This window comes from Sminthopsis crassicaudata, chromosome 2, assembly GCF_048593235.1.
Source record: "Sminthopsis crassicaudata isolate SCR6 chromosome 2, ASM4859323v1, whole genome shotgun sequence".
NCBI lineage: Eukaryota > Metazoa > Chordata > Mammalia > Dasyuromorphia > Dasyuridae > Sminthopsis > Sminthopsis crassicaudata.
Genome location: NC_133618.1, coordinates 262,609,702 through 262,637,359, shown reverse-complemented (window position 1 = coordinate 262,637,359; position 27,658 = coordinate 262,609,702). Strand labels below are relative to the sequence as shown.

Here is a 27,658-nt window from a genome sequence, read left to right as displayed (position 1 = left end):
ATCTTAAGTTCAATGCTTTATCTATTGCACCAAACTGCCTTGGTTGATTTAAAGTAAATGAGATTTGTTGGTCATGTCTATGTGACCGGAGAATGACCTGTCTTATCCTTTCTAGTTCTAAATCCATGATCCTGTAATCACAAAACCCTTCATCATCCTGGATGCTTTCCAGTTTATCAGTGCCTTTCCTAAAATATGATGTCCAGAACTGAGTACGATATTTCAGACGTATTTCTGATCAAAGCCAAGTACAGTGGAACTATTATCTCCTAATCTTGGTCTTCTAATGTAACCTAAAATTATATTTTCATTTTTTGCCTGCCATAATATTATGTTACTACACATTGAACTAACAGTATACTCCAACTCCCTTTAATCTCTTTCCAAAAAACTACTGCCTTATCTATCTCTCATGTTTATTACCTCTTTTTCTTATGAGGTTGATTTCTGAACCCAATATAAGATGAGTTCTTAATTTATACATGTCAGATTTCTTCTTTTTAGGTTAAACCCAATATTGTAGCTTCTCAAGATTGTTTTTAGAACCTGATTCTGGTTTCTGGTGTGTTAGCTTTTCTTCCCCTTTTTGTGCCATTTACAAATTAAATAAGCACTCCTTGAATGGCATTATACAGCTACTGAGTAAATAACACTGGGACTAGCACAGCTCTCTGGAGCATTCCATCTAACCTACTTCTGTCGTTTCCACAAGAACAGTGTGAGAGATATTGTTAGGTGCTTCCTTAAAATATAGGTTAACTTAGAGATTCTGCAATATCTTTAAAAAAAAATATATATATATATTATATATATGTACATAATATATATATATATAAAGAAATCATGGGGAAAGCAGTATCCCCTTTTCTGGAAATATTTGTAAACTCACTTTTTAAGGCTGAGGAATGTATTGTTCACACCATTGTATATAACCAAAATTGGCTTTATTCAGTTCAGGGAGGCACTGACTGTCTTTCTGATTCCTCTCTGTGAGGTCTTTTTTCCATTTGTAATAAGCTGTCCTTTCAACCACTAAGCTGTTTCTAGACAATCTCCCTTTTATCTCACCAGTTGAAACTATTTTTATCTCTGTATAGCCACTATCCATTGATGAAATTTCATTCTTATGTCTAGGTTTGTGGGAGAAAAATTAATCTGTTAAAGATATGAGGATTAATTCCCTTTCACATGCTTCCCTATTTTCCATTCTTATCTTGATTTGTTTCCTTATCCCTAGGCTTTTGAAAAAACATTCAATAATCCCTGGAATGCTAGTTTAAGGTTTTCAACTTAGAGAACACTCTATATACAAAAATTAATTTTAAAAAATACTTCTTAAACTCTCAAAATTTTTCATGATATTTCTCTATCTTACACTTCAAGCTGTTCTTATTCTTACATTTTACATATAATTTTCTGAGTTTTTAATTTGCTTTTGCATTGTATTGGCCTTTTAACCATGATTCATTAAAAAAGTGCGATGGACATGGAGTAAAGAAATCTAGGTTCAAATCTTGCTTGTGAAAAATGTTTTGTTGTATGAACAGAGAAATCACTTGAAATTTCTGGTTCTTGGTTTCCTATATATAAATGGAAATGATAATTTCAATACCTATCACACAGGCTTGTGGTGAGGATAACATTATCATTTATTTAAAGTACTCACAATCTTTAAAGCATCATATAAATGCCAAGCGTTATTGTTGAAAATTTGGGTTTTAATTATACAGTGTTATCTGTTGGAAGTATGCCATGTAAATCATGCTCCCTATTCCTTATATGTAACACAACCTGATATTTTCTTTCAGTATTTATATATCTACTCACCTAAAAGGAATTTCTTTCCTGTGAAAGATGTTCTGTGCTTTTAATTTTTTGCGGTATTTTCCCCCTACTATAGATATAACCAAGAGTCCTTTTAAAAAAAATGAGTTTTATAATTTATATTAATTTTAAAATCCAGAAAAAATTGTCATTCTGTCTCATAATTTTATAAAATAACAAATCATATTTGCTACTTCATTGTAAAGAAATCAATAGAATGAAAAATCAGAAAAACTTTAAATTTAGAATCTCATCGTAATTTAAACATGTTCTTTATATGGTTGCATGTTAGGATTTGCAGCTTGTTGTCTTACTCTCTCTTCTCCCCTTTTGCCAAAAAACCCCTCCCTATAAATAATAAATAATTATATGATAGTCAATTAAAACAATGATTTCTTACATTCTTACAATTTGGTAAAACATAAAGAAAAAATTATTTCCCTCAACATTACAAAGAAAAACAACAACAAGAGACTTAGAAGAAAAAAGGGTTAATTATTATTTAATATTAAATGTAATGATATAGAAGAATAAAGCTAAAATAGCAGATATAAGGAAAAATGTGGAAGAATGCAAAAAACAAAACTTTGAAGTCCCTAGTAGTACATATGGAGGAGAAAATAGTATGAAAGCTTTTCAGAAAACATAATCAATATACAAAGCAAAAAATGTTAGCTATTTCTTCCTACAAAAGGATCCACAAACCTCAGAATTAAAGAACATCTGCAATTCTGATGATATAAACAATAATCTTTGTTATTTCTTGATGATTTCACCCCATTTTCCAATTAGAGATCTGAAGGATATGGAATTGGATGCCTCCTCAATGGAAAAGAGGTTTGCCTATAAATTTTTAAAGAAGATTCTAAAATATGTTGATTCTGCTCAAGAGTTTATTGCCCATTTGGGTAAGTTTAATCCCGAAATATTGATAAAGTTGCTGCTTTTTTCTTTTTGTACTGTTTAAATAATGGTTATTTTGCAATATTATTTTCCATAGTTATTTTGACATTTGACAATTTGTTGTAGGGAATGTTTTGTTTTGTTTTTCCTCTACTAGACTTCAAATACTGATTCCATTGCTAGATCTGACTAATTGCCACTCATTCTAAGTTTAACTCCTTTATATTTGTATATATATTATAACTGAACAGGATAATAGAATCTCTGTGTGCCTATTTTCTTGCTTAACAGAGAGAAACAAGAGCAATAACAATTAAGAATACTGAGATAACAATGATAATTCTGTTAGCTTTTCTATTTGCTATGCCATATCATACTGCGAATTTTTGCTGAGCTTGAATAACACTAAAACTTTCAGATGTTTTTAATATAAACTGTGACATATATATATATATATATATATATATATATAGAGAGAGAGAGAGAGAGAGAGAGAGAGAGAGAGAGTAATAATAGTTAATATATTTGCAGAACAAAGTATTTTATGGACCACAAATCATGTAGGAAAACATGTTTCAAACAAGTTGTTTTTTCTTTAATGCGACACCTGTGTCTTATGCTGCCTGACATTTGTGTCAATTGTATCTTTATAGAAGCCATTGTCAGCAGTGGGAAAACAGAGAGGTCTCCCCATGACCAAGAGATTAAATTCTTTGCCAAAGTAAGTAAGTGACACCCTACACCCATAAAATTATTGGGGTTGGTTTTTTTTCATTTATAACTGAGTTTAATAATTATCATTGGATTAAAGCTAGATTAAAGGTCATTTAATCCAACCCCCTCATTTTACAGAAGAGAAAACAGGACTCAAGGGATTATATCCCTGATAATGTCACAATTGGCAATTTAATGGCATTGGGAGTAATCTAGCCATTAAGAGTTGACAGCTAATTGAATAAATAATGGTATCACAGATGCCATTTCTTTTCCTATTTTCTGCCTTTCCTTAAAGAGAATTCTAGCTAATCTTTGAAAAGTAGAGTGTTTCCCCTTCCATATGCAAGAGTCCCCTACCTATATCCTTTGTTCAGATACATTGTGGTCTTTGTTGAGTGTCCTCCTATCTTTTTTTTTAAACAAGGTTACTAGACCAATAGATTAGAGAATTATCTAGAAATACTATAATTGATATCCTTGTTGATAGCACAGAGAAATCTGGGCAAAATGGTAGGATAGGAGGTAAACTTAGAAATGGTTGAATGATTAGACCTTGAAAGTCCTAAAGTCCTAAGGTTCATGCAGTGTTAACTCTTTCAGGACCAGGAGGCAATGGGGTTTTACTCTTGTCCTTGCTGTGGTAAATATTTTTATAATTTATTAGATTAAATATGCATATAGCATACTTATCAAATGTACAGATGGTTTAGAAAAGGTCACAAATCTTACAGTTCTCAACAGGCTGGACCTGTGGGCTAAATATAAGATGAAATTTAGTGAGAACAAATACAAACTCCAACATCTGGATTTGAAAGATAAACAGCAAAAGCATAAAAATGGATAAGAAATGCTTACTCAATGACTTACATGTTTAAAGACCCAGAAAATGTGAAGGCAGGCAACTTTGCAGTTACAAATTACAAAGTGGGTAATCATCAAAAGAACCTGTAGAGTAGTGGAAATAAAAATAGAGTCATGGGTCAGTGGAATAGACTACTCTACCATACTATGCAAATATGCTTATATACTATAGAAATAGTAAATGACCATAGTAATTTAGTGTTTTATAAATGCAAAGATCCAAGCTTTGGGAATAAAAAATTTAATATTTGACCAAAATTACTAGGAAAGCAGGAAAGCAGTTTGATAGAAACTAGTATATAGTCTGTAGTAACGGAGCTAGCTCCCTGGAGGGCGCCAGGGTCAGCCAGAGTCAGGATAAATCAAAGTCCTTGGTCTTTAGGGGAAGAAATGAAGGAGGGAGGAAAGCTGCCATACAGCTTGTCAAAGATGTATCCTGGATTCTGGAGTCCGGAATCTCCAGTCTTTTTCCGCCATGTCCTGCTGCTAAGTGCCTCTAACTTGTCTCCCTCCACCCTCCAATCCTTGCCTATGAGTATCTTACTCTCAAACATTCAGCAAGCACCAATGGTGAGGAGAGCCATCATCCAAATTTATGCTAATAGAGCCATTGTCTCACATCAAATAGGTAGCCTTAAGTGCTCTCTTGTCTGATTCAGTTTACATCAGCCCAACATCTCACACTATATATCAAAATAAAGTAAAAAAATGTCTACATAATTTAGACATAAAGGGCAAGTCAGGATTTTAGGATTTTTAGGCAAGTTTTACCTGTTATATCTATGGATAAAATATAATTTATATGTAATTGAGACAAATAAAGTAAAGGAAGAATTTGTGTGCAAACAAAAGATAGCCTCATGGGATATAAAATAAATAATATGGATTACATTAAATTTAAAAGGTTTTGCATAAACAAAACCAATGCAGCTAAAATTAGAAGAGAAGCAGGAAACTAGAAAAATGCCTCAATTCTGAAATAATTGGAGAATTGAATCAAAATTATAAGAATACAGTTTAGTCCTTAATTGATAAATGAGCAAAGATATAAACAGACAGTTTTTAGTTGAAGAAATCAAAGTTATCTATAGTCATATAAAAATATTCTAAATTGCTAATTTTTTTGTTGTTGTTGTATAGCCATTTCAGTGATGTCTGACTTTTCTAAACCCTTTTTAGAATTTACTTGGCAATGATACTAGAATATTTTGCCACTTCCTTTTTTAGTTCATTTTGCAGATAAGGGAACTGAATTAAATAGAGTTTAATAGACTTTAATAGACTTGCCTTAGCATCAAGAAGCTAACAAGTATCTAAGGCCATATTTGAATTCAGGTGTTCCTGACTCTAGATCTAATACTTTATTCATTGTGTCACATATCTACTAACTAATGATTAAAGAAATGCAAATTAAAACAACTCTGAAGTAACACATTTACATTTAGAATATTGGCTAATGTGATAGAAAAGGAAATTGACAAATGCTGAAAAGGACATGGGAATATTGGAATACTAATGTACTGTTGGGGGAATTGTAAATTGATCCAACCATTTTGGAAAGCAATTTAGAATGATATCCAAAGAGCTCTAAAACTGTTCATACACTTTAACTCAGCAATACTACTATTAGGTATACATCCCAAAGAGATTGGAAAAAAAAAATAAAAAGAAAAAGACATATATGTACAAAAGTATTTATAGCAGTTTTTGTATTGGCAAAACATTAGAAATTGAGGGGATAACCCTCCATTGATGAATAGGTGATTAAGTTGTGGTACGTGATGTGATAGAATACTCTTGTGCTATAAGAAATAACAAACAGGATGGTTTTAGAAAAAGTTGGAAGACTTATATAAGTCCACTATAAGTCTACTTACATATTCCACTGATGAAAAGTGAAGGGAGCAGAACCAAGAGACATTTGTACAAAGTAATAGAAATATTGTATGATTAACAGTGAATGATTTAACTGTTTTCAGCAATACAGTCATATAAGACAATTTCCAAAGACTCATGATGAAAAATGCTACCTGCCTCCAGAAAAAGAATGGTTGGAGTCTGAATGAAGATCGAAGCATACTTCTTTTACTTTCTTTATTTTTCTTGAGGGTTTTTTTTTTGGTCTGAATTTTCTTTTGTAATATGACTAAATGTTTTACATGACTTCACATGTATTATTTACATTAAATTGCTTTTTTTAAGGAAAAAGGGAGGGAATTTAGAACTCAAAAAACTTTTAATTTACATGTAATTGAAACAAATAAAATAATTTTTAAAGGAAATAATTAGAGGAAATTATTAGTAACTTTAGAAAGACATATTTTTTTCAAATAATGAGTTCAAAAGCCAGATTGCAAAGAAGGAGAAGAAAGGAAGTATCTATATTCCCCAAATATAGATTGGTGGGATTTTTGTCTATTTGTTTTTTGAAGTTTGTCTAGAAAGAGAGCATATATCATAGTATAATAGCTTGAGGAGCTGATGGCATCTAGGGAACTTTTTTTAAAGATGGGAAAAATTGGGGCATGTTTAAAGGAAGGAAGAAACTAGTGGACAGGGAGAGGTTAAAGATTTGAGAGAGATTATTGTAATTTACTATAAAATATAAGGAATGGGCTCAATGACACTTGTAGGGTATTGGGCCTTGGCATGGACAAGGGCTGCCTCATAATTGGAAACTAAGGGGAAAGAATAAAGGATGATATTAAGGAGTTTTGATTTAATAAAAGGAAAGACTTGGCTTCAGTAAAATAAGAGATTGCGTCTCAGAGATGCAGAATGGGAGGCTTAAGAAGAGAAGACATTTGAAACACCTTTTGTGGGGAGTAAAATAGGAAATCTATTTAGAATAAATAAGAAGAGTTCCTTTCTGCAATTGAACTAATTAGCCTAGTATCCTATAAACCTCAAAATATAAACTACTAGGGAAAGAATTCCTTCAACAATGACTTCTGGGAAAACTGGAAAATATTTTGTCAAAAATAGATTTAAACCAGTCTTACATCATATGCTACAGTAAGTTCCAATTGGATGTGAAGCCTATACATCAAAAGTTACATCATAGAAAAAGTAGAAAAATATATAAAATTAACTTTCACAACTGACTGGAGAAAGAATTCTTAATCAAACAATGAATAGAAGAAAGAATAAAAGATAGAAAATTTTGATTATATATAATTGAAAGTCTTTTGTATAATCAAAATCATTTCAGCTAGGTGAAAAAGGTACTCTAGACTGAAGGAAAATATCTTTTAGATATTTTCAATAAAAGTGTGATAGTCATATATAGACCCATCAGCTCTTCCTTAACAAATGGTCAAAGGATAGAAACATAATTTTCATATTATTTCAAATTATTAATATTTGAAAATTGCATCAAATCAATAATGATAATGATAACAGAAACATTAGTAAATAAATAAATGCTTTTCTGTTCATTTGTTCCACTGTACCACTTTGCCTTCTAGGAAATTGTTGCTTTTAATCATCTACTTTGTGTAGTAATAGGATATACATAAAAACAATAACCCAAAATACTTGAGAGATATGCAACTGCAATTATATGCCCCAAATTTTCTTTATTATTCACACATTCCTTCTATAATAAGCCTGAAGTTCAACAAAAGAATCAAATGAATGAATGAATGAATAAAAAGAAGAAGCAGCTTAATTTCCATGAAGGGGACAACATAAACAAATATATATATAAAATAAATACATGATAATGGGGCAATTTTGGGAAGAGATATTGGGATCGAGAAAATAAGAAAGGCTTCATATGAATGGTGGCATTTAAGATGAGATTTGAAGAGAAAACTTAGGGATACTTAGCACTGAGGAGAGTATATTTCAGGCATGGCAGAACATTTTTTTGTAAGAGGCAAGAAGATAAGATATATATGAGGAGCAGTATTATGTATATACCAGAATTCAGAATGCATGAGAACAGTAATATGAAATAGGGATAGAAATGCAGAATGTAAAGGATTTTAAGTGCCAAATGGAATTAATATTGAATCTCACTCAAACTTATTGAGAAATGGACTGATATTGAGAAATAGATCTGTTCTTTAGTAATGTCAGTTTGGCAGGGTTGTGGAAGATTGATTAAAAACAGTGAGAATTAAGTCAGGGAAACCAAAATCTTGCTCTCAGCATTTTTTTTCATAGTTACAAAATGGGTATCCAGTAAAGGAATAATCAAACAAATGATAACATATCAATATAATACAATATTATCACACCATAAAAATGACAAATATAAGGAATTCATAGAATTGTTGCCCTAAATAGATTGATTAGTTGTAATATATAGGAGTGATTCCTTTTCAGTTATGATTTGGACTAGTTGGCCTCAAAGGGTCAACTTTGAAATAGGATTCTGAGATATCTAAAAGCTTGATATGAATGGATGAATAAGTGCTTAGATTCAAGAGTACATCTTCTAATGCTACCTCAAAAGCTTCCTAGAAATGCAAATGTTCTAAAGGAGTTTCCCCTTGAGTTGAAGAAGAAGCTAATTTTAAAAAATAAAATAAAATGGGTCTTTGTGAATCCTTACTCCCAAAAGTTAACCTACAACTAATTTTTCAGGTTCTTCTTCCTTTGGTCGATCAGTACTTCACCAATCACTGTCTCTACTTCCTTTCATCCCCATTAAAGCCACTCAGTAGCAGTGGGTATGCCTCGAATAAAGAGAAAGAAATGGTGGCCAGGTGAGCCAGTGAGTAATGGAAAGTTCACAATGTACATGTATGTATATTCTATTTTAACACTCAGTTTCTTTAAAATTAAAGAATAAATCCTTTAGAAAGTTAAGAATCTATTACTGATTTGATGGTTTGTTGCTAACTACACTTAGTTTTCTTGTCTTTTTTTCTTTTTTGGAAAAAGGCATATTGTAATGTAATCTGTTGTTTCTTAAAATACAGAGAAGCAAGAGGGGTTAGTTTTATGTACTTATTGCTTTTCCCCAATTAGTATTTAAATAAAACCTGAGATTACTCTGTAACTTTTTTTAACTTGTAGCATTTTCAGACTTGGAAAGAAGGAATCTAGTTCTGAGGAAAAATAGGTTTCTACAGACAACTACATTTTTATTAATCCCATTCTCAGGATGTCTTAAAAAGTGAATCATCCCTTATACAAGTCCTTGGAGTAAGTCTTACTCTGTTTTCCCCAACTAAAATACCTAACCCAAGCACCAGGAAGACCCAACCTGAATTAAGCCTCTAATAGGGAAGAAGAATTTTCTTCAAAGCTCTATTTTAATATTAGATCTCAATGTGCACACACATAGATGACTAATAGAGAAATAAGATGGCTCAAGTCTAATAGATTCAACAATAATCTACATTTTTATGCTTTTGTATGGTACAAGTAAAAGTAAATTGCCTGGGCTTGTCAGCAACAAAACCTCTAATATGTTAGCTAATCAATCCATAAGCTCTTAAGAATGTCAACTGATTGTATAGAATCCAGGCCACAAAATTCCCCAGCTATCAAACACTACTAATCATGTAGAGGAAAATGAAGAACTTTCCAAAAATAAATATTTAGGTTAAGTAACTTAAGGAAAGGGGAATATCCTAATCTAACATAAGAGAATCTTTAAAATCTGTAAGTACTTCAAAAATTTGCTGAACATTTTAAGTAATCGAAATTTATTTCATTAAATATTGAAAACATGAGACAAAATAAAAATTGGAAAATGAGACAGTTAAATAAATCCAAAAGAGGACAGTTGTGTACTTTTATAAACTTTTCTTATTCTTAAAATACCTCATTATTTTTTTTAATTCAAGGAAATAGATTTATAGAGCCACCATTTAACCCTTTATTGAAATTTCATCTCAAGTCTATTAATTCAGTACATAAAAAGATATGTGACCTCATTCATGTAGATATTCCTTCAGACACATTGCAAACTCTCTATGTCTTAGTAGATAGTCTTCAATCAGTCAATAAACATTTATTAAATGCATACCATATGTTGAGTGCTGTCCTAGACAGTGGAAATCATATACAAAGCATGAAACAACCCCTCTTTGAAATAAGTTTATATTCAAATAGAAGCAAGTACATATCAAAATATATAGTTAACATAAATTTGTATGTAAATATAATGTATAATATCATTAATATAGCATATATATGTCACACATATAAATAAGCCACTAGAACTGATTTAGTTGGGGAATCACCTGATCATCTCTATATTTAAGGAAAAATTATTTGGCAACAATGTATAAAATGCACTGGGGTGGAGAAAGCTTAATGGCCAATTGCCCATTTAGAAATCTTTTGATATAATTCATTAGTTTCTGTGGCCATAATTATTCATCACCTAATTTCCAACCTTCTGATAATGAACTTTCCCAAACCTAGTTTAACTAGACATTAAAAAAAAGACAAAGTGAACATCACTAGGCTTGTGTTCAAAGCCTCTCTAGTTTTGCCTCCACTCTATATCACCCCAATTTATGCACTGCTAGAATAACTTTGAAAATTCAGGTTCACCTTTATACCATAATGAGGACTTTGCTGGAAATTATCATGTACATGCATGAATGTGTGTGTTGTGTGTACATGCACATGTTGCACACACAAATATGTACAAAGAAACAATAGAAAATGTAGGTAAATATAAATTCTTTCAACAACCTTTTTTTAAATTGTTGAATTGTCAATTTATTAAAAATAATAGCTGACAATATGGCATTTTAATGTTTGAAAAGTCCTTGACACGCATTATCTCCTCTAAGCATCCCAACAATCTTAGAAAATAATAACTATAACTATTAGTCTCATTTTACTGGTAAGAAAGCTAAAGTTGAAGGAGGAGGCTAAGTACTTGCCCTTTGTCATAGAGTTAGTATCAGTAAATTTCAATCCAGGTTTCTCCTGACTCCTCTAGCATTTTTCCCATTAAATCATATTTATATTTTTCTTATTAACTAATTATCCAAATGGAATATTGAAATGAATGTATTGGAGCAGTTAGATGGCACAATGGATAGAGTATTGGCCCTGGAGTCAGGAAGACCTGAGTTCAAAATCCAGCCTCACACCTTTAACACTTACTAGCTGTGTGACCCTGGGCAAGTCACTTAATCCCAATTGCATAGCCTCCTCCTAAAAAAAAGAAAAGAAAAAGAAATTGAAATTGAAATGTATATATTGAATAAGGCTATATTTGCAAGCCCTTTAACTCTCATCTTCATGCTGATTTATGTTCTTGTTCTCTTTAGTGTCATAGTTCCCAAATTTTTCTCTTGGTTCCCATTGTTCAGTTAACTTTTGAAGTTAGAAAAGCAATCAAGAATCCTTTTAAGTTGTTACCTTCAAAATTCCTAGTATTATGAAATTAGCCATGGATAAGTAGAGTAGAGGGACTCTAGAATCTAGCAACTCCAGGCTTAAGGTAATAATCCTGTCTAAATCATTCTCCGTGTAAATAGGAAAAGATTTTAGAGTCCTAGATCTGGGCTCTGTTTTTTCACTGATAATTCTTACAACACTTAGGATGCCACAAAAACATTAGAGCCAGGCAACTCGGTCATCTACTTAGAGCCCCAAAACATTATTCTTGTAAGAATTATCTTTAAATACTATTATAGTATTTGTGAAACAACTTCTACACAATTCAGACTCCCATAACCTATATGTTCCATTATAGTAAAACCTGGATCCAATAGCTTTTTATGATATATAGTCACTGGACAAATCACTTCTTCGTGTGCTATGCAATTCTCTAAAACTGTAAGTTAGTGAAGAATTGCTGCTATGCATCAATAGACTAGAGTTTCCTTGTAATTTCCTACACAACAAAAATAACAAGCCCAGACCAAAAAACCAAAACTTGTAAGCCACTTTATAGAGGAGGAAACTGGGATTTATTAAGATAAAATTGCTTTATATGCCTCTATTTGTTTATGGATGAACCAGAGTTCTAGAATCAGTTCTTTTGACCAACCACCCAACCCCTGTCATCATAGTTCTCTTTAGACACAGAATCCCTTAAAAGTCAAATATGAAGGGAAAGGTACAAAATATGGATTTACTACTTAATATAATGCCTTATTTCTTTTGATATATTATTATTTTTAGGTTTACAGCTGTTACTTATTTTCATGGCTAGAAAAATTGACCTATGATGAAATATTCTGAATGGAATTTTCTGTTAAATACTTAGAGCTAGCAAATGGGGCCAGAGAATAAATTTTAAGTCTTCATTCAATAAACATTTATTATCCACCAATTTTAAGAATTGCAATACTAAATAATGCAAAGTCTTTGGATGCAAGTAGTTCTTAGTCTACCAGGAAAAATAAGCCATATGCACAAATAATTTTGAGACAAAATAGAATTTATTAAGCACATAAAAGAAATACAAACAAAATGGTATTAAAGTTGAAAGATAGTCATTACAGTAGAAAAATAAATGAATTTAGAGTTGGGAGATTTGGTTTCAGTCCCTGGTTAGCTACTACTAGCTATATGTCTTTAGGCATGTACTTTAATGAAGCATCAGTTTCTCATCTGTAAAAAGAAATAATACTTGCTTTAAATAACTCAGTATTGTCAGAATTACATTAAATAATGCTCACAAATCCCTTTTTAGTACATCATAAAAGTATTGTATACATGTGAGCTATTATTATCAATGTTTTCATTATGACCTTTATGAGTATGGGAAGTTAATTTCTAATTGGAAAATCAGGTAAAGTTTTATGGAGGAAATAACATCTGGTCAGAGCCTTCCAGGGTACAATTTTAGCAAGTAGAAATGAGATAAAGTGCAGAGAAAATAAAAACAAATAACTGTCCTTCCTTCAAAAAGTTCTTTCTTGCGATAAATATTAGCTATCCCAAGGAGTATAGGGAGACCACTAGCTAGTAATTTAATGAACGTCTCAAGATAGAAAGATTATTTATTTTCTATAGCACAAAATTTCCCTATGCTTGAATAATTCTCACGTATGAACTTCCTTCTAATGGTTTATTTTTCAAAATGATATATAATATAATATGTATGTATGATCTCATTTGATCCTTCCAACACACCCTTTGAGAGGTAAATACTGTTATTATCCCCATTTTACAAATAAGGAAAGTGAGCCTTAGCAAGGATTAGTGTCTTCCCTAGGATCATAACTTCTTTTTCAAAGGTGGGAATTCAATCCAGATCTTCCTAGCCCTAAGGTCAGCTTTCTTTCCGTAATACCATGAAGCCACTAATATAGAAGTTTATAATGATCACATTATAGGATAGAAACAGAATGTCTTTCTTTGTGTAATGCAGAGTATCTTTTGAGGGAGCTGCAGCATAGAGCTGCAGCAGGCCGTCCCTCCTCTTCCCTCTGTTTGCTCCCCATTGTTGAATGTTGAATTCTGAACAACTGTTTAATCTCTCTGCCTTTCCTACTCTTTTGCATTCTTTTCTGCTTTAGCCTATTCTGCAAACTTGCTGCTCTTGTTAGACATAGGATTTCCCTCTTTGGTAAGTTCAGTGAAGTATTGATCAAGCTGTCCCTGCCCTTGTTCCTATAAATATATCCTAAACTTGCAGTTTTTTTTTCTCTATTTGGTGCTTCATTAATAAATCTGAGGCTTTGGACTGAAGTGTCACACATATTTACCATAAATCTAAAGCATGATAAACTATCTTCTTGTCTCTTTAACAAATCCTGTTTTCCACATTAATGAATATTTTAAGATTAGCTTCCACACTCCTAGCGATGGAGGCTGAGTAAATAGAATAATATAGTAATAATAGAATAGATGCATCATTTTAAAGCAGAGGCATAGCATTATATGTATTGGTGCTTAATTAAAACTGATTTACAATGTGTGAACTTTGATTATAGTAAATTATGTTTTAAAGAAAGACAACAATCCCTAAAATCCCAGGTAATCTTTTATATTTTCATTCTAGGAAGTGATTCCACTACAATGGTGAGCTGCCTGCACATCCTAGCTCAGACCCTTGACACCAGGTAAATTTGCCCAATTTTTTTTTACACCTTATTAAAAATTGCTTCTCTGCCTTCCTCACTTCATTTATTACCTTAGAGAAAAATACATGTCACTGCCTTTCTGGAGAAGCCTAAGAAAGGGAAATGGCAGAGAATGTGTCAAATCATTAATTGAAAAGACTTCAGAATCCCTTCACTAGTTGTTATGGCCTCAAACCATTTCTGACATTTTTGTGACTTTTCTCCCATGTAGCCTGCTAAGAGGTTTTATATTTAAAAATCCAGTTAGTCAATTTTTTCTTCTAATAATCCAATACACCAAAATCTTAAAGCCTTATCAAAATCTGAATTTGGTTTGCTTGAAATTATTATCATTTCCTCAATTTTCTCCATGAAACCAAGTGATATAAACTCTTCTCAAAACAGCATCTAATTGGTTTGTTGTTGTTGTTATTGTTGGGTAGACAGAAGGCCTCTTGCTATGATAATAAGGGTATTTTATGATGAACTTCAGGAAAGTTTTTTTTCATGAGTTCTTGCTTATAGAGGTATGCAAATAAATATAATTTTCCCTTAATCTAAGAAATATATAACTAAAGTTAATTTCATGCTCATCCTGTTTATTTGGAGGAATCCTGGCATTTATTCCTTTCAACTAGGTATCGCACTATAACTAGATAAACAGATAATAAATATATTTTGAGTTGAATTGCTTACTTTAAAAGTGCAATTCTCACTCTTAAGAGGCAGCTAGATGACACAGTGGATAGAGCACTAGCCCTGTAGTCAGGAGGATCTGAGTTTCAGACATTTAATACAGTGTGCCCCTAGGCAAGTTACTTAACTCTAATTGCCTAGCAAGAGAAAAAAAAATTAACTATTCTCATCAAACCCAATATACCATATTCTGGTGACTAGAAAACCAAATGTTTATCTAAACCACATTCCACCACTCCATTTGAAACACCACTTATCAAAATACAGTATAATAAAAGTCATAGAAAGATTCCAATTTTGACCTTTTACATTTACAGAACTGTAATGAAATCGGGATCAGAGCTAGTAAAGGCTGGGTTACGTGCCTTCTTCGAAAATGCGGCAGAAGATTTGGAGAAGACTTCAGAAAACTTAAAACTTGGGAAGTTCACTCATTCCCGAACACAGATTAAAGGTGTCTCTCAAAATATTAATTATACCACGGTGGCTCTTTTACCTATATTGACCTCCATCTATGAGCACGTTGCCCAGCATCAATTTGGAGTAGATTTGCTCTGTAAGTTTTGTGTTTTTTTGTTTTGTTTTGTTTTGTTTTTAATTTACTGTTGATTTATTTGTAAGGACTTGGCAATGTTGTGACTTCACATATGGCCAACAGGCAAAAAATGTTCCTTTTATTCACTCTAGGATACAAAGATTCTGAGTTATGATTAAGATGTTTGAGTCATCCATGGTTTTATTTCTTTGCTTTGTTAGTCCTAACTTTACAAAATAAAAAGTTATTTATAGAGAAATGTAAACGCAGGGTGGAAAAAATATTTAACTTATATTCCATGGCTTACTGATCTTTTATCTGGAACAAGCTTTTAATCATTCCTTACATAGACTCTCCCATGTATGGAGTTATCAATTAATTTCAAAAGTTATTTATGGCTACAGGAAATATAATAATTCCAAAAATTGATATAAATTTGTTTTCTTGTTTCTATCCATAATGAACAGTTTGAAAATCAGAAATAAGAAAAGTTGTAAAAGTCTCTTGAATACTTTAGCTTTTTTATTAAGACAGAGCTCTCTGGTGAAAGAAAGTGACAGATATTATTTTATTGTTCACAAGCTGCCATGTGTAGATACTATTTTGCAAGCCTTTTTAAAGTTCTATTAACTAAATTATGCCTGTATTTTAACTGACTAAGTGTAGATATCTAAGGTCTAGTTGACTCCTGAGCAACTAAAATTAATTATTTGGGGGGAAAAATTAAGATAAGTCATGTAGCCAAAATAAATGAACTGTTTAAAATCAGCTTTGTTGACATTCTGTTGGAAGCAGTGTTAGAGACAAGCAGCTATTTGGAAGACATTACAGATGAGAAATCAGATTTTCCCCTTTAAAAATACTGTTACTGATCATTATGAGAGTATATAAATCATAGATTTGACTCTCCTTTAAGAAGCATAAATACTTCTAAGTATTAAGAAGACAAGAAAAGATGAAAGTAACTATGGGAATTAGTAAGCTAATTTTTCAGTCTCCATTATTCTAGCAGCCTTTATAGGTTAAAATCAGAAGGAGGAAATTTCAGTATGGCATCTCCCTCTGGTTTGGAAGTCCTACAAATAAAGAAGCCTTCAGATTTAGATGGAACTTTTCCCAGTGTAGCAGTACTTCGACATACAAGAATCAACATAGAGTCATGGCCCCATAAAAGAACCCTGGCCCTGAACTGAACTAGCCAAAAATCTCAACTTAGACTTATTCTAGCTGATGCCTTCTCTCGTGACTAGTAACTGAAATGTGAACAATGAAAAGAATGTGTAAAATTAGCCATGAAACAGCTTTTGCTTTTAGTTGGATCCCTCAATATAACACAAGTTTTATCTATTCATGGACCTCATTCAATGTGCAGGTGGTGACACCAAGACTGATGCAAATGAGTGACAGCTGTTCTTTGTTTCAGTGAGTGATGTGCAGATTTCATGCTACCACATTCTGTGCAGCCTCTACTCCCTTGGGACAGGAAAAAACATCTATGTGGAAAGGTAATTAATGAACAGAAGCAGCAAATGAATCATATTGGGAAAAAAATTTTAACCAGAAAATAAACCTTTTCCTATTAGGAAAATAGAAATAATCACTCAAATAGGACAGTGAGAGAATCTAAGGTTCCCTGGAATGTTAGTCACATTATCAATAGATAAGATGAGAGTAATGTGATTTACAACTTTTAAGCATGGGCTTATCTGGAGGAATTCTGTAGCATAGCTTTAATGACATTTTCAGCTAAAAGTATTTGAAAATTTTCTAGCTCTTCATCTATCATGGCTTTCAAATAGCTTCTGAGCTTCTTGTTGGATAAATTTGCTGAAGAAATAGCGGGGATATAAGGCAGTTAGTTGCTTTTGCACTTAATGAGTCTCAATATGACATAGCCAGGACCTTTTCCACTTTCGACTCTCAATAATATATAAATAATCGAATATTATTTTCATATTTCACTTTATTAGGGACTAAACCTCTTTACAGAAATGTCTGGATTCCAGCTTTCTTTTTTTTTAAACCTGTGTATATGCACAGGGTTTTTGTGATTAAAAACCTTTTTTGACTATGTGTCAAATAGTCTGCTATTCTTAAAATCTTGTGGAGGATCTGAAATGACAGAAATCATTCAAAGTCTATGCTAGAAGATGTGTATTTCCTTTGTTTCTGGTTTTTTCCCATTTTATTTCTTCAAATGAAAACCAGGAACTTGTTTTGTGTTCTAGGATGACTTTATCTGAAGATACTCTAATATCTTGTTTCTTTTAACTGTATCATGCAGCAAGAACAAGTAAATGAGCAAACCCTTCCCTTACCTAAAGCTATATAAATCTAAGGTCTGGGTTTCACTCAAAGTAGTAGTACCATCTAAATTGTGACCAATTCACCAAACATATTTTTTAAGCACCTATATGTGTAAGCTGCCTGGCAAAAGTAAACTTGACAAAGGATCTGGTCTCAAAGAACTTATAAGCTATTTGGAGGGCAAAACAAACATATTAACATTTATTATATAATAGAGAAAACTAAGAAGTAAAGATATGGTAATGAGTTATGGAAAATGTATCTGCACACATTTTACATCAAAGCAACAGAATATCTGGAAAAAGAGATGTAGTGACTGCAATGAACTAAACTCATAAATAGCTCTAGAAGTCACATCTGCTTGAAGTTTAATTATAGTTAGAAAATGTTTGTTCCGTCCTTCTTTTCAACCAATTATTATTTAATATTTTCTCAGCCTTTTCTTCTAGTGGTGAACTGTTTGTCATTAAAGAACCAGCCAAACTAAATATGACATGATTCATCACCAGGTTAGCCTACAGGGTGATAAATTTCTTGGCCATAGCAAATGATAACCATTTTCCAAGTTAGTAAAGAACTACAATCTGCCAAAGTGAGAAACCACACTTAAGAAATCACAGACTTTTGAATCATTATAGTTGTGTTATATCTTTTCTATTTCCAGAATATATGCTTATCTGTATATGAGTATGTGTTGTAATAAATAGCTATGTATATATTGGTTTGTTTGTTTTTCACAAAGGAATGAAATGTACACTTTTTCTTGTAATAAAGATCAATTTTAAAATGTCATACTAGAAAATAATCTGCTATCTATGGGACATTTCATACTCTACTGGAACTATCAGCATCAGTGATTTCTATTTTTTTGCTAATTAAAATCAAATGCTGAAAAGCCACATTTCTTCTCCTGCAACAAAGCTGATGTTTCATTGGTCTAGCTTTTATTTCAGTTTTCCAGAGCTAATAACCACTGAGAGATGGAGGATTTTGAATTCTGTGTTAAAACATAGTTCTACTGACAGTTGACTCAAGAGCAATAAAGAAACACTTAATGTTTAAAACTCCAATGAGAACTTAGGAGGGCTTCAAGTTTAAAGAAGAATCTGGACATTATAGTGATGACTGGAAAGAAAAAAAAGTCACTGAAATTTCCTGAGTAAGAAAGATCCTAATGAAGGGAGCAATGGGAATCCCAGAGGATATCATGAGATTCCTAAAGCAAGGTTTCAGAGAAGAATACAGGTTTTTTGTCTGGGGAATCATGCAGATTCATAATTTATTATACAAAGGAGTAAAGTCACTTAAATACTTTGTTTCACCTTGTTGCAAATGAGAATAATACCTCCCTCATTCTTATTTACAAAGGGATCAAGACCCTAGGTGACATAGCATAATGTGAATTAGTTAAGTTCCAAAGAGGAAAGACAATAGCTGTCTAGTGTATTATCATAAATGTTATGAAGGAGCTCTTTCAGAAAGCTGAAATTTGGGGCTTTTACTGCTTTGAAGGGGAGCTCCTTTAAAATGGCAAGAACTAAGATGTAAATAAAGGGTTTGTTATTATAAAGACCAATAAGGTAGTTGTTAGATGACCCTCAAACTCACTATCATCATTCAAGAGGAAGAACACTGAAAATGCTGAGAGAAGAGAGTAGTCTGATCTGGGCAACATGCTTTCTTACTTAAATAGATCCATGTTTTTATGTTACTTCTTTTATACAAGTAATATTTGGTAATGTGCTATAACTTGTTTATATACAATATGCCAAATTGACATTCCTAAAGAAAAGATCTGACTATATTCCCTTCAAGACTCAATCCCAAGTGCCATCTCCTTCATAAGGCCTTTCCCAATTCCAGCAGTTGTGAGACTTCCCATAAAAAAATACTTTCTCTTTGTTTTGTATATACACACACACATATATGCATACACATACACACACACACATACATGTATGTGTGCTGCTCCTTTCCCACTAGAATGTAAGCTTTCTAAGGATTGTTTGTGTTTCTGTAACTACTGCCCAGTGTGCCAGGTATATTGATAACTGTTGCAATAATTGTTTGTTGAATTTAATTGTTCTATGATTTGTAGCATCATTCAGAGAGTCTTAATGTTTAAAAGGTGATGTTAGTTATGTAATTTTTTTTTTCACTTTTAAAAATGGCTAAAATAGGGAACTTGCAGGAAACTTGGTAGAGAGAGAAAATGGATTATAAGTTTTCTCAGTTTGTTTCAGCACAAGAGAGAAAAATACAGAGAGAAATGCATAGGAGTGAGAAAAGCCAACAAAGTGGGGTACAAGAGCAAACTATGAAAATAGAATATCAGTGCAAGAAATGTAAACTTGAACTGAAAGATAAAGGCAGTCATAACAGGGAAAAGAAATGACAGAATTGGAGCAATAGCCAGGGACATTTTTATACATCTAATTTTTAAAGACTGGAAATTGGGAAGTATAGAGATTAATGAAGAGAAGGTGCCACTTGTCAAGGCAAGACATGACTGGAGCAGAAATTAAAATTTCTTCTATCAGTCCACATTGATCAATTATCCTTGGTGGACAAAATGATGTCCCAGGTACTAGTTGAGTTAAAAAGAAAGGAGAAAACAAACTTTCTGCTGCGGAAAATGTATAAACCTATTGGTAAACTGCATCAATCTAGCAATTTAAATGAAGTTGTTTCTAGAGGTCATTTTCATTCCAGAAGTTTGATTCCCAATCTGGCCAACACCTATGTTTACATCTAATGAAAAAGAGGAAATATAACTAAAGCTTTTGTATGTATCCTAGACATTTGAACCAATACCTCCTCCCCTTGTAAAAAATAAAATTTTAAAAAGACATCATTTTTTTAATCTATAAGTCCAAAATATTTAGGTAGCAGGATTCATTTAGATTGACATTTTAAGGACAAAAGCAGTAATTGGGAGGCATCTGGGTTTTATTTTTAGAAAACTTTTAATAAATAGGCCAAAGGTACTATTATTTATATCTCTTTCCCTGACAGTTAATTAGTACTATCTTTTGTGTCCTCTGGAAAATTCTCTTGTCAAGGATATTGTCAGTAATGAACGTCTGAGATTCCAAAGCCCATTACCTTCAAGATCAGTGTATTAGTTGAGCACTTTGGCTTAAGAATTGAGGCTTTCCTCCTTCCATTTGTTTTGCATTTCTTTCTTTTTTTTTTTTTTTTCAGTTCCCCACAAATGGTGGTATTGGTATAAGATTCTGTTTCTAGAACTACAATTTTTATCTTATTCATGATCTTAGTGGTAAAAAGTATTTTACATGGTAATAATTTTACACAAACATTTAACTAATCTAAGTAATTTGTTCTAAAAAGGAGAACAAAAGAATCTTTAAAAAATACTAAAAATTGGAATTTATAAGTAACTCAATTATTTGCCAAATAGAAAGATGTGATATCCAAAGATAAGGTTTAGAGGTTTAGAAGATAAATGTGGTTTTTTTTTAAATCTTGAAGTAAAGGAAAATGGAAGATTATAAGGATTATATTATCAGATGAAAAAATAGCTAAGAGCAAAAACCAATTTGAAGAAAGTTAGGTAAGAGAGAAAAAGAGAAAAAAGAAAACAAAACATGGGAAAGTTCTACAGAGATCTTTGTATTCTTTTGATATTCAAGAATGTAGAGTTGTCATAATTGAACTCTAATATTACAGTCCCAGAAGTACTTATAGTATGAAGTACAAATAACATAAAGAGAAAAAAAGCAGATGAATTTGCTATATATTGAGATCAGTGGTGGAGGTAAGGCCTTTGAAGAATTGATTCACTATGTTTCTAAAGAGGAAAGTGAGATACCAAGAGCAAGATAAAATTTCACAATACTTTTCCTCCCCAAAAAGAGAATATCAACATGTTCCAACATATAAACATATATATTCTGATGTTAATAAACATTTTATGTGCATTGAGACTATTCTTTATTGGTAGTAAAAACAGGGAAGAGCCAAGCTTTTATAAATGATTTTCCACAGTAGATTACATCTTTACAATCATGAAAGTGACTGAAAGATGTAGAGGTATTCTTTGAAATAAAATATTCCATTTTGCTTATTATTGATTGATTGTGAAAAAGCATTTGACTCAGAGCTATCTTAAAGGTTCTCTTCCAATGAAGTATCTCCCACGCATATCAAAATTGAGCAAAATTACTTGAAAGACAATGGTAATAAACAATTTTGACTATTATTTGATCATTAATATCAGGTGAGGCTTAAAACAGATTAACTATTGTTCCAAATCTATCCAATGTATTATTGTAATATAAGTATTGCCATTTTATTTATAAGTTTTCTGGCTCAAAAGCTATCACACCTCTCCCTGAAATTTCTCGTAATGATTTTTTTTATTTTCTTTTTTTGATATTTTTAAAGAATAAGTCCTTGTCTTTCTCTTTCCCTACCTCTTTCTCCCTATCTTTACCAGTAAAGAGTTGTAAAAAAAAAAAAAAAATTCCCAGCTTTCTGGAAAACTAATCTTGGTTGCATTGGTTTCGTTTGTTCAAAACTTTTCTAATTTAACATAATTCAAATTATATTTTATAATGCTATTTCTTATTTGATCATAAATTCTCCCCTTCTCCATAGATCTGAAAGGCAAGCTATTCCATGCTTTCTTAATTTGTCTATGATATCACCCTTTATATCTAAGTTATAAAATCATTTTGATCTTAGTTTATGGTATGAGATTTTGGTCTATTTGCCCAATTTCTGCCAAACTGTTTTCCAGTTTTCCCAGAAGTTTTTGCCAAATAGTGAGTTCTTGTCTTATGTTTGAATCTTTGGATTTATCACTTAGATCACTATCATTTACTACTATGAATTATGTATTTAATCTCATTCACCACTCTATTTCTTAGTCAGTACCAAACTGTTTTAATGATTTCAGTTTTACAATATAATTGGAGGTCTGGTACTATCTTCCTTCACATTTTTTTCATTAATTCCTTTTATACTCTTGACCTTTTGTTCTTCTTTTTGTTCTTTTGTTACTATTTGTTTTAGTTCTATAAAATAATTTTGGGTAGTTTGCTAGGTATCACAATGTAAATTAGCAAATTAATTTAGGTAGAATTGTCATTTCACTTATTGATTTGGCCTACCCATGAAATATTAATATTTTTCTTTTGTTTAGTTATGATTTATTTGTACAAAAAGTATTTTACAGTTGTGTTCATATAGTTCCTAGGTTTACCTTGACAAGTATATGCCTTGTTTAAAGTTATTTTAAGTGGAATTTTTCTTTCTATATCTTGATGCTTGAGTATATAAAAATGCTGTTTGTTTATATGGGCTTATTTTATATCCAGAAACTTTGTTAAAATTGTTAATTATTTTAACTAGTGTTTTAGTTGATTCTCTAGGTTTCTCTAAGTATATCATTGTATCATCGGAAAGAGTGATAGTTTTGTTTCCTCGTTGCCTATTCTGATCCCTTCAATTTCTTTTTCTTCTCTTATTATATAGCTGTTGTTTATAATACCATATTGAATAAAAGTGGTGATTATAGGCATTCTTGTTTCACCCTGATCTTATTGGAAAGGCTTTTCTAGTTCATTCCCATTACATATAATGCTTGCTGATGGTATTAGATAAATAATATTTATTATTTTAAAGAAAACCATTTATTCCTATGTTCTGCAGTGTTTTTAATAAGAATGGGTGTTATATTTTATCAAAAGGTTTTTCTACATGTATTGATGTAATCATATGGTTTCTGTTAATTTTGTTATTGATGTGGTCAATTATGCTAACAGTTTTTCTAATATTCAATCAGCCCTCCATTCTTGGTATAAACCCTACTTGGTCATAGTATATCATCCTTTTTGTGTAATGCTGTAATCTCCTTGCTAATGTTTTATTTAAAATTTTGCATCAATATTCACTAGAAAACTTGGTCTGTAGTTTTCTTTTTCTGTTTCCACTCTCTCCTGGGTTTATCATATTTTTGTCATAAAAGGGGTAGGAGTCCTTCTTTGACAGTTTTTCCAAATACTTTATATATTTGTATAATTATTCCTTAAAAGTTTTATGTAATTCATTTGTGAATTCATCTAGCCTCGGAGATTTTTTCCTAGTTAGCTCATTGATAGCCTATTCAATTTCCATTTCTAAAATGAAGTGTTCAATTTCTTCTTTTGTTAATCTGACCAATATTTTTGTAAATATTCATCTATTTCACTGAGGTTATTATATTTATTGGCATATAGTTGGGCAAAATAACTCATAATAATAGCTTTAATTTCTTCTTAATTTGTAGTGAATTTACCTTTTTTCATTTTTGACACTGGTAATTTGGTTTTCTTCTTTCTTTTTAAAATTGAATTAATTGGGGATAGGTAGGTGACACAGTGGATAGAGCACCAGCCCTGAAGTCAGGAAGACCTGAGTTCAAATCTGATCTCAGATACTTAACACTTCCTAGCTGTGTGATCCTGTGTCATTTAATGCCAATTGCCTTATCTACTTTATTCATTGGTTAGTTGATTTTTCAGAAAAGCATCTTCTATATTTGTTAATTCAATGGATTTTTTTCCCTTTCACTTTTATTAGTCTTTCCTTTTATTTTCAGATTTTCTAATCCAGTGTTTAATGAGGAGTTTTTTATTTATTTTTGTTTGTTTGTTTTAGAAGATTTAGAATTTAAAAGAAATTCTTTCTTGCTTTTATTGGTATAACTGTTTAAAAATATAATTTTTTTTCCTTTTGGACTGCTTTGGCTACATTCCAAAAGTTTTGGTATGTTGTCATGGTTGTCATTTTTTTAAATGAAATTACTGATTGTTTTTATGATTTGTTCTTTGGCTTACTCATTCTTTAGGAATAGATTATTTCGTTATCTAGGTTTCCACAACTCTTTAATTAAATTTACTTTTGTTGCATTATAATCTGAACATGATTCACTTAATATTTCTGCTTTTCTGCATTTGGTTGTGAAGTTTTTGTGCTCTAATATGTGATCAGTTTTTGTGTAAGAATGATGTACCTCTGAGAAAAAGGTATATTCCTTTCTATTCCATTCAGTTTTCTCCAGAAGTCTATCATGTTTAATTTTTTCCATAATTCTATTCACCTTCTTAATTTCTTTTTCATTTATTTTGTAGTTAGATTTATCTAATCTAAGAAAGGAAAGATAGTTTACTGCTTATTTTCTCCTGTAACTCATTCAAATTCTACTTTTAAAATGTAGAACAATGCCATTCTCTCTCTCCTCTCTCTCTCTCTCTCTCTCTGTATATATATATATATATATATATATATATATATATATATATATATATATATATATATATATATGTATATATATATATATATATCTTTAGTATTGAAACTTCATTTTCTATGGTATGTTTTAGCAAGATGTTGTTTCTTTCCTTATCTCTTTTTATTAGATCTATTTTTCTTCATGCTATGTCTGAGATCCTGATTGCAATCCCTGCTTTTTTTTTTTTAAACTTCAGATGAAGTTTAATACATTCTACTTCAGCCCCTTAATTTTACTCTGTGATTTTCTGCTTCAAGTATGTTTCTTTTGAACAACATATTGTATGATTCTGGTTTTTAATCTGTTCTTTCCACTTCTGTCTTATGGGTGAGTTTATTCCATTTACATTCACAGTTATGATTACTAACTTGTATTTCTCTCCATTCTACTTCCACATGCATACACTATTCATCTCTCTTTTTCTCCTTTCACCCTGTTTCTCTTCACAAGTATTTTCCTTCTGACAGCTCCCCCATTGTATCAGTCTCCCCCCTCATCTGTTTTCCTTTCCCCTCCTACTTCTCTATAGAGTAAGATAGATTTCTATACCTGAGTGCAATCCCTCTTTATGCCAATTCCAATGAGAGTAAGAATCAAGCATTACCCACTATCCCATCTTCCTATTTTCCCCTCCATGGTAAAATCTTATTTGTAAACCTTTTTTTAAATTTAATTATAGTTTTATTTATCAGATATATGCATGGGCAATTTTACAGCATTGACAATTGCCATACCTTTTGTTCCAATTTTTCTCCTCTTCCCTCCCCCCCAAGATGGCAGGTTGACCAATACATGTTCAATATGTTAAAGCATAAATTAAGTACAATATATGTATACTTGTCCAAACAGTTGTTTTGTTGTCAAAAAGAATAGGACTTTGAGATAGCATACAATTAACCTGTGAAGGAAATAAAAAATGCAGGTGGACAAAAATAGAGGGATTGGGAATTCTATGTAGTGGTTCATAGTCATCTCCCAGAGTTCTTTCACTGGGCGTAGCTAGTTCAGTTCATTACTGCTCTATTGGAACTAATTTGGTTCATCCTATTGTTGAAGAGGGCCACATCCATCAGAATTGATCATCATATAGTATTGTTGTTGAAGTATATAATGATCTCCTAGTCCTGCTCATTTCACTCAGCATCAGTTCATGTAAGTCTCTCCAGGCCTTTCTGAAATCATCCTGTTGGTCATTTCTTACAGAACAATAATATTCCATAATGTTCATATACCACAATTTATTCAGCCATTCTCCAATTGATGGGCATCCACTCAGTTTCCAGTTTCTGGCCACTACAAAGAGGGCTGCCACAAACATTATTGCACATACAGGTCCCTTTCCCTTCTTTAAGATCTCTTTGGGATATAAACCCAGTAATAACACTGCTGGGTCAAAGGGTATGCACAGTTTGATAACTTTTTGGGCATAGTTCCAAATTGCTCTCCAGAATGGCTGGATGTATTCACAATTCCACCAACAATGTATCAGTGTCCCTATTTTCCCACATTCTCTCCAACATTGCACATTATCTTTCCCTGTAATTCTAGCCAATCTGACAGGTGTGTAGTGGTATCTCAGAGTTGTCTTAATTTGCATTTCTCTGATTAATAATGACCTGGAGCATCTTTTCATATGGCTAGAAATTATTTCTTCATCTGAAAATTGTCTGTTCATATCCTTTGACCATTTATCAATTGGAGAATGGCTTGATTTCTTATAAATTAGAGTCAATTCTCTATATATTTTGGAAATGAGGCCTTTATCAGAACCTTTGACTATAAAAATGTTTTCCCAGCTTATCGTTTCCCTTCTAATTTTATGCGCATTAGTTTTGTACAAAAAAAATTTCCATTTGATATAATCAAAGTTTTCTATTTTGTGACCAATAATGATTTCTACTTCTTCTTTGGACATAAATTCATTCTTCTTCCACAGGTTTCAGAGGCAAACTATCCTATGTTCCTCTAATTTATTTATAATCTCATTCTTTATGCCTAGGTCATGAACCCATTTTGACCTGATTTTGATATAGGGTGTTAAGTGTGGGTCAATGTCTAGTTTCTGCCATATTAGTTTCCAATTTTTCCAGCAAGTTTTGTGTAGACCTCTTTTTAAAAATATTTTCCCCATTTCACTTCTTCCTTCTCCCAATACAACCCTCTTTCTCACCCCATAATTTTTTGGGGGGAGGGGTTGGATATCTTCTCAGCATATTTAATTCACATACATGCCTTCTATCTATGTTTACTTCTAATATCATAATAATGATAAAATTCTTAAGAGTTACAAGGATCATCTTCCTGTTTAGGAATTTGAGCAGTTTAACCTTATCAAATTCTGTGTTTTCTCTTTCCTGTTTTTTGTTTTTTTGTTTTTTATGTTTTTCTTGAGTCTTATATTTGAAAATCAGATTTTCTGTTTAGCTATGGTCTTTCCATCAGGAATGTTTGAAACTTCTCTATTTCATTAAATATCCATTTTCCCCTCAAGGATTATACTCAAAAATAAATTTAAAATAA

At 31.7% G+C, this 27,658-nt stretch overlaps 1 protein-coding gene across 1 annotated transcript in view; it reads left to right on the top strand.

Annotated features, from left to right (window-relative positions):
* RYR3 (ryanodine receptor 3) overlaps nt 1–27,658 on the top strand; it is a 753,032-nt gene that overhangs the window by 602,153 nt on the left and 123,221 nt on the right. The window contains 7 exon segments of the mRNA XM_074289179.1: nt 2,617–2,732; nt 3,381–3,448; nt 8,899–9,020; nt 13,758–13,807; nt 14,243–14,303; nt 15,317–15,555; nt 16,958–17,039. Coding sequence (XP_074145280.1) covers nt 2,617–2,732; nt 3,381–3,448; nt 8,899–9,020; nt 13,758–13,807; nt 14,243–14,303; nt 15,317–15,555; nt 16,958–17,039 — 738 coding nt within the window.